General features: G+C 44.2%; 1 protein-coding gene and 1 non-coding gene across 2 annotated transcripts; both read right to left on the bottom strand.

The window, feature by feature from the left end:
• Positions 1 to 265: 265 nt before the first annotated feature.
• Positions 266 to 336, bottom strand: TRNAG-GCC. The gene has a single exon. It is a non-coding gene; the product is annotated as a tRNA-Gly (tRNA).
• Positions 337 to 8327: 7991 nt separating this feature from the next.
• Positions 8328 to 12756, bottom strand: LOC123424611 (heat stress transcription factor A-2b-like). The gene is made up of 2 exons (XM_045108252.1): positions 12040 to 12756; positions 8328 to 9593 (listed from the first exon to the last, which is right to left on the bottom strand). The coding sequence occupies exons 1-2, from the start codon at positions 12343 to 12345 to the stop codon at positions 8643 to 8645; spliced, it is 1257 nt and encodes a 418-aa protein (XP_044964187.1). The 5' UTR covers positions 12346 to 12756; the 3' UTR covers positions 8328 to 8642.
• Between the last annotated feature and the right edge of the window lie 280 nt (positions 12757 to 13036).

The following is a 13036-nucleotide window of genomic DNA, read 5'->3' as shown; positions in this document are numbered from 1 at the left end:
CATATGGGCTGGGTTTGGTTGGACAGAAAGCGAACACAGAGCACTTCTGTTCCATAGAGCCTTGAGCAGAGGAAAAGGTTGAACACAGAGCACTTCTGTTCCATAGAGCCTTGAGCAGAGGAAAAGGTTGTTTTTATGCAGTCCCCGGACTCTTTCTTTCTTCTCGTGGCTGCACCATTCCAAAAGAATCATGCGCAACATTTCATCAGGCAAAAATGAAACATCGCTCGTCAGTCAAGGCAAAAGGAGGGACGAAGAAAAAAAATGCACCAGCCGGGAATCGAACCCGGGTCTGTACCGTGGCAGGGTACTATTCTACCACTAGACCACTGGTGCTCGTTGAGTAAAACATTTTTGGGTGCTTCTGGTAACTTGTCTCACTGTAGGTTGCGTGCCGGCTTACTCAAACGAGAAGAGAAAGGGATAAACAACGGTGGGTAAAGGGTAGAAAGGCTTCTCCAATAAACAAACAACAGATAAGCTACCACCTTTACTTGGGAATGGTGAAGTGTGAGGAGCAAGGGCAATGCTAAACCCCCAAATTGTTTGCCACGGAGTGGAAAGGCTGGGAGTGGATTTGTAGATGATGAAGGTGCCAGATAAACCACCCAAACCACCTGATCTTTGCAGATGGGTTAAACGACCCGAGAACTATGTGAAAGTGAACTTTGATGGGGCTTTTATGCAGATCAATGGTGCTCGAGGCTGGGATTATGTCATTCGGGATTGGGCGGGCGTCTTCGTTGCTACCAGCATGGGTAATTCGGTGCATTTGAGGTCCCCTCTGCATTCTAAAACGGTAGCTTGTCTTGCTGCTATTGATGGAGCCATCAGGGTGGGCGCAAACATGATCATCTTTGAGCATGATGCTTCAGTCTTAGTGCAAGCGCTCAATAGCTATCAGTATGACAAGTGGACAATTGGTGTGCTGGTGAAAGAGGCTAGGAGCTTAAGTATTTTAAACTTTTTTTCATTTCATTTCTCTTTCCGTCGTCGGGCGTGTAACACTGCAACTCATGACCTGGCAAAGTTTGGTCTGAATCATGAGTTTGTAGACTCGTTATGGGCGGGTGATGCTCCTCTTTGTATTCTGAGCCTGATTGCCGGCGATCTAGTTGAAGCTTAATGGAATGCTATGTTCCCATCAGAAAAAAAAATGGCGAAGAAAAGTGTGTGACGATCGACTTCAGCTTGCATGTGCAGTTCATATGGTACTGAATTCGAACTCGCCTTTATCACATGATGCCTAAATCCATTTTATTAAACAAGGATCAAGTACAAATAACCGAGTACCTGAGAAAAGTACAAAAATATAGAAAATACGACCATAACTGGCCAGACTCGAGAATACATAGCACATCCACCTAATCTAAGAGTATCTCGCTAGCCAATCTGGTTGAATAAACCCGAAAAGTTTTCAGCCGGCTGCACCCAAAGACCATAAGCACCCGCTCGTCTACATGTTGCACTTATGACCACATATGGATTGAAGTCGTAGCCCTCTCGTAGATAAACTGCAAGAAATTAGGAGTAGATGATATGTTAGAACCGCAATCATTCCAGCAATTCCATATTGTCTAGAGAATGACACAAACCACCCTATGGATTTGGACCTTCAACTTATAGCAAATACCACCCAGCCTATTTTCAAACAAATTTGAAATGCCCATTAGCGGCGCTACATTATAACTAACACGAATCGTGCGCTAGATCCAGGTAGTAAATGGATATGAGAGAAATAAATGATGAACTGTCTCCTCCTTATCACAAAAACAACATTTATTGCTACCAAGTCAGTTACGTTTAGCAAGGTTATCTTTGACAAGAACTACCCCCTCTACAAAAAGCACATGAAAATTTTGATCTTGGAAGGAACCTTTGTTTTTCAAATATGTCTTATATGAAAATAGGTCTAGAATTCATAAAATACGCATACATCGACTTCACAGTGAAGACACAGCTATTGGTTAGCCTCCACTGAAATGAATCAACATGTGAGTTAGATTAATCTGCATCAGTCTAGAAACCAAATGAATCGACTTAGTCCATTTGTCACCTAATAAAGCCCTACGGAATTGGTTGTTCAAGGGACTAGCTCCAATAATAGAAGCCACCGAATCCTATTCTTTGAGCATAATATTATGCAAGGCCGGGTATTGTAAAGCTAATGAAGTGTCACCCAACGAGGTATCTTCCTAAAAACTCGTGGATTGGCCGTCACCCAACCATGTATGTTCCTAGAAAATTGTCGATTAGCCGTTACCAACCTTAAAGGAACCTCTCATAAAAAACGATGACTTGACTTACATGAAGCCCCTCCAAAACGGTGAATTGGTAGGCTTAGCATCTACTTGGGATAACATTTTGGAGTTTAGTTATTTGTTGTGCAGCAATTCTTGTCAAACACATTCCTCGTTAAGTAGCTTATACAACCTTTTGGCGAGTAAGCATTTTTTTGAAGTTCTAAATTCCCAACACGCCTTGATGCTTAGGCCTACACAAATGTTTTAGCAGGACAAAACAAAAGCTACCTATCTCTCAGGTTCTCAAACTTATCATTCAGGATCTTCCAGAAGTGCAATACGGCGACGTCTCCCTCCCTCCCTCCCAACCCTAGCCGCCTCCCCCTCCCTTCCTCGTCGCTGCCTGAGGCAGCCGCCGGGCAAGCCCGGGGCGCCAAGGATGGTGGCGGCGGGGCCTAGGCTGCCCTGCATCTGCATGCGGAGACCCGGATCTGGAGCGGCGGCTCCATTGGCAAGGCACGGCAGGCTAGCAGCCGTGCGGGAGGTGGATCCGGCGTCTCGGCCGCGCGGGCGGCGAGATCCGGTGGTCGTTGGCGTCCTGCTGCGGCTTTTGCGGTGGCCGGTGCGCGCGATATGACGCCTCGCCCCTCCTCCCGTGTTCGGCGTGCGGGGCAGCCTGGTTGAGCCGCGCTTTCTTGGATTGCCGGTTTTGTACAGGAGGTGTTGCTGGTGGTGGGGATCTAGTTCGGGCGAAATCCCTGGTCGGCCATGGCTGGCCGCGTCGATGGCGACGCCTGAGGGCGCCGTTCCCCTCCTTGGAGGCGTCGGTATGGACTGGTCCCCTCACTTCCCCTTCCCCTAGGTCTCCCGGGCGAAAGCCTTAACTTTGCTGGGCGGCGGAGGCGCTCACGGCGCCGTTCCCTTCTTGAAGGCGCCACTTTGGGAACCTTGGGGCTGGGTGGCGCTTGTGGGTGGTGGACGACGGCGGTGGTGCGGCCTTATCCTAGCATGGATCTCCGTCCGTTGCTTGGAGATGGACTCGCGTAGGTGGAGGTCGTCGTTTGGCGTCATGATGGCGTCGATGGCGGAGGCACCTGCCAAGGCTGGTACCTCAATCTGATCTGAAGATGGGCCAGTGGAAGATGGTGGCGACGACACATGTGAGTGTGTCGGATCGGTTTGTGCACCGGACCCGGTATGTGGCTCGGTCAGGGTCTCCGGCTTTAGATGTTAGGCTTAGGTGAGATGTGTGGGTATTTGGTCCAGCTTGCACCCCTTCATCATATGAATAGGAGTAGCGACAGATGTTGCCAAGATGGTGGATTCAGACATATTGTTGTACTGCTTTATAAGGTCCTTGAGAATAATCAATAAAATGTCCGCATGCATCTCCCAGATGCAGAGGCCGGGGGTCATCCTCCTTTTCTAAAAATAAAAAAAATGTTTTAGCAAGCCCGTACTTCTGCTTCTGTTCCTCGCGTTGTCAAAAGAACTTAGATTCATAAAAGTCTACCCTTCTCAACACCCCTTTATGTGTCTCAGAAAAGGGTAGCATGAACATTGACGGTAGGCCATTAAGGATGACATTGATGAGAGTAAGCCGTCCTCCCTATGAAAAAAGTTTACCCGTCGAACTGTTGAGCTTCTTTTCGAAGCATTCATCAAACATCTTTCATTCCTTGGTTAGCCTATGGTGATGAGTGGGAATCCCGAGGTACATAAAGGCAAGGGGTCCCACTTCATAGTCAAACAATTACATGTGCTGATTTTGCTCTTCTTTGGCCTTGCCAAAATAGAAGAGCTCATTTTTGTGAAATTTTAAGACCAGAAAGTTGTTCGTGAAGTCACAATATCAACTTCATATTAATTTATATTTGAAGGTCATGTTCCATAAAATTGATAGTGTCATCGAAGCATTTGAGGATAGACCCACCTCCATCAACAAGATGCGGGATAAGGCCCCCAACCTGACCATCCTCCTTAGCCCTCTCTATGAGAATGGACAACATATCTGTCACAATGTTAAATAAGGTTCGCAAAATGGGACCTCTTTGCCTCATTCCCTTTCGGGTTTGGAAATAATGACCAATGTCATCGTTGACCTTAACCCCAACACTCCCCTCATAAACATAAGAATGCACTTGTTTCCTCCATTCAGCTGCAAAATATTTTATGCGAATGGCTTGTTGAAGAAAATACCACTTTACTTTGTCGTAGGCCTTTTCAAAATCCACCTTAATGGTTACTCCACTGAGTTTCTTAGTGTGGAGCTCATGGATCGTCTCATCAAGGACCACCACTCCCTTAAGAATATTGTGAACATGCATAAAAGCCGTCTGGGTTGGCCGCACGGTCGTATGAGCGATAGTTGACAACATATTAGTGACCACCTTTGTCAAGATTTTAAAATTGACGTTCAGCAAGAAGATGGGTCTAAATTTCTCAATCCAGACATCATCCACTTTCTTGGGCAGAAGTGTGGCAGTACCAAAGTTGAGATGAGACGGCGAAAGATCAACATTGTATACGTCCACAAACAGTGGAAAATGATCACCCTTGATGATACCCCAACATTTCTTATAGAACTCAACACGGAACACATATGAGCCCAATGCTTTATTATGCTCCATCTGAGATATGGCCTATAAAACCTCATTTTTCCATAAAGGGTGTTCTCAACACAACGTTTTCCTTGGCGAAGAGTTGACGTATATTACTGATGACATCTTCCACTAGGGAAACAAAATTGGATTGCGAAGACGCAAAGATATGCTTGTAGAAGTTAGTATGCAAGCTTTCAGATGGTCGTAACCCACAATGGTCCCCTCATCTTGTTCAAGCTAAAAGATTCTCTTTCTCCGATGATTTCATTTGCAATCAAATGATAGAACTTTGTATTATTATCCCCTTCCTAGAAATATTTCACTTTAGCCCGTAGATCCCATTTGATCTCTTCCTCACGCAAAGGCCTTGCCAAGAATTCGTCCGCCTCTCGCTTAGCCTCAAGATCTGTTGCAGAGAAGGGCGTGGATTGCCATTACTCAATGGTAGTAGATTTTCTAGTCTCCTTTAATCATTCGTGAGATACAATATAAAAAAATCTCCCCTTTCAAATGAAGATGTTTAAAAGGAAAAGGCGGCTTTTATTTCCTGGATGAGCTGCCTCACCGGAGTCCAAGAGAAGAGGAGCGTGGTCGGATATGTTTCTGGAAAGCATGCACAGTCACCAAACGAAATTTATGCTCCCACTCGACACTCATCAATACGTGATCCAACAATCCGTAAGTCGGGGAGGATAAATTGTTAGTCCAACTGAACTGTTGACCCGATAGAGCTACATCTCTCAGGTCCAAGCTACTTTTTTTCGAAATGGAGGCTGAGCCCCGGTCTCTGCATCGAGAGATGCATACGGTCAAATATATTAAAATCGAAATGAAGTCTCAGACAAAGTACATGAAGTGTGCAACAAAAATAAAATAGGACGATACAAGGCATCTTTCTTGCCCAAGCCGGAGATGACAAAATATATAGATGACTAAACACCTATCCTATTAACATGACGACATCCAAACCGGTTGAAGATACCCTGTGCTACCATCTCCCAGCGGACACACCCAGTAACCATAGGCTACTGGCTTCCACAGGAGTGAGTAACGACCATGTGCGGATCAGTGCGGTAGCCCTGAAGATAACCTGCAAGAAGTTAAAGTCGCGTTGTCTGTTAAAAACCAAATCATTTCTGCTGTTTCATACAGCTCACAACAGTGCATAAGAACCCACGCGAATAAGTTTAGCAGTGTTTACATCATCCCCCTGTAACCACATCCCAAATAACGTGTTTATACTATTAGGGGGAGTGATGTTAAAAGCAACGTGCAGTGACCGCCAAACCAGTTTAGCCATAGGACAATCGAGAATGAGGTGCTTAATACTTTCTTTATTCGGACAAAAGTTGCATCTAGTATTACCATTCCAGTTTCGCTTGGCAAGATTATCCTTCGTTAGAATAACTCCTTTGTGAACAAATCACATGAAGACTTTGATTCTAAGAGGAACTTTTATCTTCCAAATATGTGCAGATTTTGGAATAGGTGTTGAATCTATGAGATGCAAGTACATAGATTTTACCGAGAATACTCCATTCGTGGTCAACTTCCAATACACACGATCAGGTGTGTGAGAAAGGTTGACGTCCATCAACCTTCTCACGAGGTGCAACCAACTAATCCATCTATCGCCGATGAGAGATCTACGGAATTGAATATTTAGAGGAATCTCACTAAGTATTGACGCAACGGACGCTTGTCGACGTTGTGCAATATGGTACAGCCGCGGGTATTGAATAGCTAAAGGCATCTCCCCTAACCAAGTGTCTTCCCAAAAACTAGTAGATTCACCATTGCCTATGATAAACCTAGTTGTGCTGAAGAAAGCATTTTTTGTCCGCATCAACCCCTTCCAGAAAGGAGAGTCAGTTGGTCGTGCTGTAACTTAAGATAAGGCTCTTAATAATGGCGTTGAACATAAATGGTCATCTCACATCAAAATTATTGTTGGTCGCCTCTTCCAGCCTCCGAATAATGTTAAAATCACCACCCAGCAGCATGGGAAGAGATTATGAACTACAAATCAAGCAAGCTTAGTAAGAAAGTTAGGTTTAAACTCAGGTTGTGCGGCCACATAAACAATCGCAAGATCCCATAAAAGGCCATCACATTTCGAGCGAAGATGAAACTTGACCACAAAGTCACCGACCTCCATATTAAAAACATCAAGTTTAGAATTATTTATATCAAAACCAGGGATAATCAAGACCACCCCACAAGTAGTCCTGAAAAGGCATGACAAAATTGGACAGAGCAATCTCCATGAGAGCAATGAAAGTCTAAATCATGCTCTCCAGAAGTATCTGAAAGAGACCGTGTTTTAGCCAAGTCCGAAAAACCTCTACTATCCGAGAAGATTCCTCTCATTCATCATGATATTTATTTTAAAACTTATTACGACGCACCATAGAAGGAAAGGTCATTGAGGACAGGGCTCATTTGTTCTTCACCTGCCCAACCACTAGAAGTATATGGTATGTTCTTGGATTGTATTCAAACTTCTCACCGATCAGCGTGCTCTTGGCCAGTCCACTGTCCAAAGAACTACATGCGTCTGTTTGGCCTTTCATGCTTCACGTAATCTTATGAAAAATTTGGGATTCTAGAAACTTTAAAGTGTTTAAAGTTGTTGATGTCTCCTCTAATGTTGTAATCTCTGATATTGTTTGTGGCGTGATTTCCTGTCTTATCGTTGTCTTAACTCTTGCACAAACCATCTTAACTCACTGAAATCATATATACTCTTACCTTTCCTTTGAAAAGAAGATGTAAGAGAGACCATGTTAAAACTGTTTTTTTTTACAATTTATGCAGGTGGGGACTCCCCCGCGACAGTTTAAAGAAAAACACATATTTCGTTAGTCAAACTAGCAAAAGGGTATGTGTGTTGTAACGTGAGAAAATAATACCACATACTCTTAATTTACCAAAAGTGGTCTATAATTTGAGTATTTGTAGCTACGATCCAAACAAAGATGATTTTAGCCTAAAAACGCAGTTCAAGATTCCACAAGTCTTTTATTTAAATACAGCTTGCATGTAAATTTAATACGTACAAAGAAACGGCCAAGTGATCTTCAATTTCGTCTTTAATCCTGATTTTACTGAGATGTTCATCCATAATCTAAATCAGTACCGCTATGAAAAAAAAAGTGTAAAGCATTATTGATTAAGATTGTATTCTAGATAGTATTTAAAATGGTTAACAGATGAAATAACATTATATTCAGATTTTACATATTTTTGTAATCAAAATCCATAGATAAGATGTTAAAAGATTTTACATATTTTTGTAATCAAAATCCATAGATAAGATGTTAAATTTGAAGTTACGGTTTAGAAGATGTGAGTATTTTTAAAAACATTTGATATGTACTACGGGTTTAATGAGGTTTTCTATAAAATAGCATGACGGACTCGTAACTATTTCCTTCATTAATAGATGATATAGGTATAGATATAGATGATTGCCGACCAAGAACCACAAAGACGCCCTATATATAAATCCGGATAGAAGGAGCACAATTTTAGTCATACCACAAAAGACTCTTATACGGCATAGATCAGAACATGTTATGTCATTCAACAGCTAACAAGTGCCCGTTTTACAGACTGACAAGGGGCTACATAGCCTGAAACAACGAACAGATCTCTCTCCAGCGATTCAGAGGACGCCAACGGTTCCATGGAAGTCTTTCCCGCTACAGAGTTCAGACGAGTCCTGATGGGGAATCACTGTCGACACTTGCATAGATAGACACTGCAGGTTAGACAGATATAGAATGAAATGGAACTAAGTTGTTTGGGTTGGGCTATTTGGGATGAGATAACCCATCTTCTCAGACAGCACATCCATGCCGTCGACGTTAACCGGCTCATCACTCTCATCGCTGAGTCCTTTGTTCAGCAGCTCCTCCCAGAAACTATCACGGAACAACCCCGGGACTCTGTTCTGCTGCGGTTCACAGGTGCCAAGACCAAAATCGTGTGGCTCTGTTACGCCGTTAGCGTCGATGCCTGAGCCACCGAGATCAGATGGAATCCCATCAACAAGGAGTTCCACTGAGCCTTCCAGGTCAGGTGGGATCCCGTCAGCAAGGAGTGCCACTGAACCTTCCAGGTCAGGTGGGATCCCGTCAGCAAGGAGTTCCACCGAGCCTTCCAGATCAGGTGGGATCCCGTCAGCAAGGAGTTCCACCGGCACCGACACATCGGCAAGAAGTTCCACTGACCCATGAGAATCAAACACAACAGGCGACTCTTGCTCCAGGCTGCTGCTACTGGCACCCACGTCATAAGCTTCAGGTCCACCGTCGATGCGGCGCCTCCTTTTCTTTGAGATGGCCTCATGGAGCTCCTTCCTCATGCCATTTCGGGAAATCAGTTGCTTTAAGAACTCAGGGTTCCGCAAGACACGCGCCATGAATGACGTCATCTGCTGCTGCTTCTGCTCGGTTCCACGTAGCCTATCCTCCATGGCTTTCAGATGCGCCTTCGTGTTCTGCTGTTCTTGCCTTAGCTTCACCACTTCTGCCATCAACAGTTGCTTGTCCCTTTTCAGCCGGTCGATCTCTGCATCATTTCCAAAGTGCCCCACCTCAAGGTAAGATCCAAGGGACTGTTGATTTGAAGCAGTATGAGCGGGAGGTTTTCGACGCCTGATGTTCTTCAGAAGGTGCCTCTGTCCCCGTAGGAAACCCTCATTGGCAAACTCCCATCGGTCAGGATCCACCTTCCTGAAGCCCTGAGAAGCCAACAAACAAACATACCAGGGAAAAGTTAATTCCAGGAGACTCCAAATGCAAGTTTGTATGAAGATGTTAATTCTTTCTCAACATGAAACAAACAAGACGTTATAATTACATTTACTTCTTTTCAGATCATAAACCGCATCAGCACCAACAGATAGAACTGCAACAGGGTATCTTCCGGTAACCTCTTCATAATGTGTTTAGGTTCATTTTGTGTCATTTCAGTTGTATTTTTACTACATTGTTTCAAAAACTCCTCTTTAATCTTCATCCTATTCCTTTTAAGGGAAAAATTGAAAATATAGTCAAAATAAAATAACTGTCGACTCTTATAGAAGAATAAAAGATGTACCGAGAAGATATTGAACTCATTTTCGAATACAACCTTTGTTCAGTGGCAAAAGTTCAAAAAATGAGATAAGGAATGCACATTAATGACTACAGTAGAAGGGAGAGCAGGTAACAACAGTAGTGCACAGGGAAATAAGAAGTGGGGCACGTATGCAGGTTACGTTATCCTGGTTCAAACTGCTTATTGTTGCAAAAAATCATGCGATGTGCAACTAGCTTCACTTTACCTGATGGCAAGTGAATTTACTCATAAATATAACACTAGCAGGGTACAGGAAAAAGAAATGCGAACACACAGTACTAAAATTTTGCTCACCAGAATGTTTATTTCCCTTTTATGATAACACGAGCAAAAAAAGTACCTTAGGAAAGTAATTCACGAGAAACTGTTAAAATACAGCTTTTACTTATATCTGAACAAAGATTTATTTAACTAGAGTTTGTCAATATGCTGCTTTATTAACTTAAGTTTTTCTGCTTGGGATTCCCTATGCTTCTCTACACAATACTAATATGTATTCATATTCACTTTTGGGAGTTAGCTCTGCTTGTTCTAGTGTAATACCAAGTTGTTCTTGAGTAGTACATACAAAACACCTAATCATAAAGAACGAGACCTGATATCCACACTATTAACGCAACTAGTTTTTTTTTAAGAAACACAATACAAATGCAGACACTTGCATACACACATACACTTACCCTATGAAAGCACACTCACACACCCTACCCGGCTACCCCTATGAGCACCTCGAGAGACCGATCAGGCAAATCTTCAGATTGACTAAGCCACCATAGTCCATAGGCAGCTTGTAATAAATTGCCAGGAAGCATGGAATAATAAATCCAGGAAAATGCAAGCACCCGTGCCAAGCCTAGGACTTTAATCCAGGTGGGCTGGTTCCACCACAAGGAACCTAACCATCTACACTGACTAGTTAATACTCCCTCCATGTCACAAATAAGTGAGGTTTAGACATTGACGCGGTCTTCAAGATGTAACTTTGACCACTAATTTATAATGCAATATATGTACAGAACTTTTTTTTAAATCTAGAAATATTTTTCGAGACAAATATATACATATGAATTTTCTTTCTTTATTAAAATGATATTTGTAGTCAAAGTTCTATTACTTTGACCTACGGTATGTCTAAAACACTTATTTATGACATGGAGGGAGTAACATACACCAATCTTCAACCTCCAGTTAATTTTATTTTTAAGCACTTCACCAAATTGGCAAAAAAGGGAGGGAGGGTGCTAACGTAACCACTGCATGGTGAAAGCAGGTAACAGCCCAGTGCAACAGCCATATGAATTATGAAGATAAGCATTTGATAAGTGACATATGACCTATAATGGCACAATGCACATGCTCTCAAAGGAGTCCAAACAATGTGGCACACCATGAACATATTCCAACTGCTGTTAATTCGGGAAGAGGGAGCTCTAGTATGAAGGCATGAAGTACACAATTGTGCAACACATCCAAGAAAATGTTGCGGCTGATTACTTACGAAAAAATATCTAAAAAAAATGACACTAACAGGGTAAGGATAAAATGCATGTGAAACAGACAGAATAAACTTTCATCGACAACTTATTTTCTCTTAATGATGACATAAGATTTATCCAGCACATCCGGACCAAAAGGTAAAGTTTTGTGAATGTGTTGGCTTCTTCTTAACAGAAGATTATCAGCCAGGGATTCCCACACACTTTTGTACATAAATATTGTGTATTTGGAATTTTAGATACATACCATTCCTACGCATTTCTGGGATTTAGCTCTGCTTATTTAGTGTAATAGCACATTTTTTCTGAAGTACAACATGTCCTAATAATGAAGAACAAGAAATGATATCTCCAGTTGATAATGTTCTGGAGTTGTAACTGACTCCTTTTCTGTACTTCAGTTCACCCAATTTGGCAACACAATCTCTATGGCTACATTGGACCGATTTCAGGTAACAGTCTCACAGCATTGCATTTGGGAGCTTCAAGAAGACGCAGAGAAGAAGAGCTACATCCACACAAATCAGCTGCATTGCAAATTCGCAAGAGGAGTCGGGCTTGGAAGCTTACATAGGTGTTGAGCTGCCTGACAAAGCTGGAGAAGTTGCTGTGCTTGAAGTGCCTGGGCAGCAGCACGGTGGCGAAGGCGTGCGGATCCCACACCACGAAGCTGTTGTTGCCGGCGCTCCACGACACGACGCTGTCGGTGTTGGGGTCATCGACCATGTCGTACGTCTTCGTAAGGAACGGCGGTGGGCCGGCGTCGTGCAGCCCCTCCATCGGCCTTGGCGCCGCCCCGACCCCCGGGGAACCGCCTCTCCCGTGGGCACCCTCCTCCTCCTCCTCCTTGACCAGACTCGGCACTGGGTCCTCCATACCCCCGAACCCCAAGAACCCTAACCACACTACCCAGCAAGAAGCTGCCCTGTTGCGCAGGGAACGCGCCGGAAGCCCTGGCCCGGCGAGAAGGTGGGTGGGATGGGCACGGGGAGGGGAGGGGACAGGATAAGGCGGGGGCAATCGCGCTACGGACACGTCGAAATCATATCACCACCACCTGCCGGAAGTGCACGCGAAAGCGGCTGAACGATTGCTGGGGACCAGACGGAGACGGAGACGGAGGCGCGAGCTTTAACCGGCGAGGGAAGCCGGGATGCGGACGGGGCACTGAGGCAGGATTTTGCGGCGGAGGTCCCGCCGGGATGGGATCGGCGGCGAGGGGAGGAGGAGCGGTGGGGAGCGGGGGAGAGAGATTGCTATTTTGGGAACGGAGGAGGGGGTTTGGAGGAGGATGAACGGTGCGGGTCGGGCACGTGTCGGGACCTGGGCTCGACGCGGGCCTCGCATGGGCCGGAGCGACAAGTGTCGGTGTGCCTGGCTTTGCAGCTGTGTCCACGATAAGCGGCGAGTAACGACGCCGCACAGTGGGGCCACGTGCTTCCTCCCTCCGTGTTTACTAATGCCCCTCTCATTTTGAGTCAAAATTTGATCATGAATTTAACTAGCAAAATAAACTATTTCCTCCGTTTCAATTTTTTTATTTTAGATTTGTCTAAAAGTGAATGTA

This window comes from Hordeum vulgare, chromosome 2H (genome assembly GCF_904849725.1).
Source record: "Hordeum vulgare subsp. vulgare chromosome 2H, MorexV3_pseudomolecules_assembly, whole genome shotgun sequence".
NCBI lineage: Eukaryota > Viridiplantae > Streptophyta > Magnoliopsida > Poales > Poaceae > Hordeum > Hordeum vulgare.
Note: the sequence above shows the minus strand (reverse complement) of the source record. Positions and strands in the feature narration are given on the sequence as shown.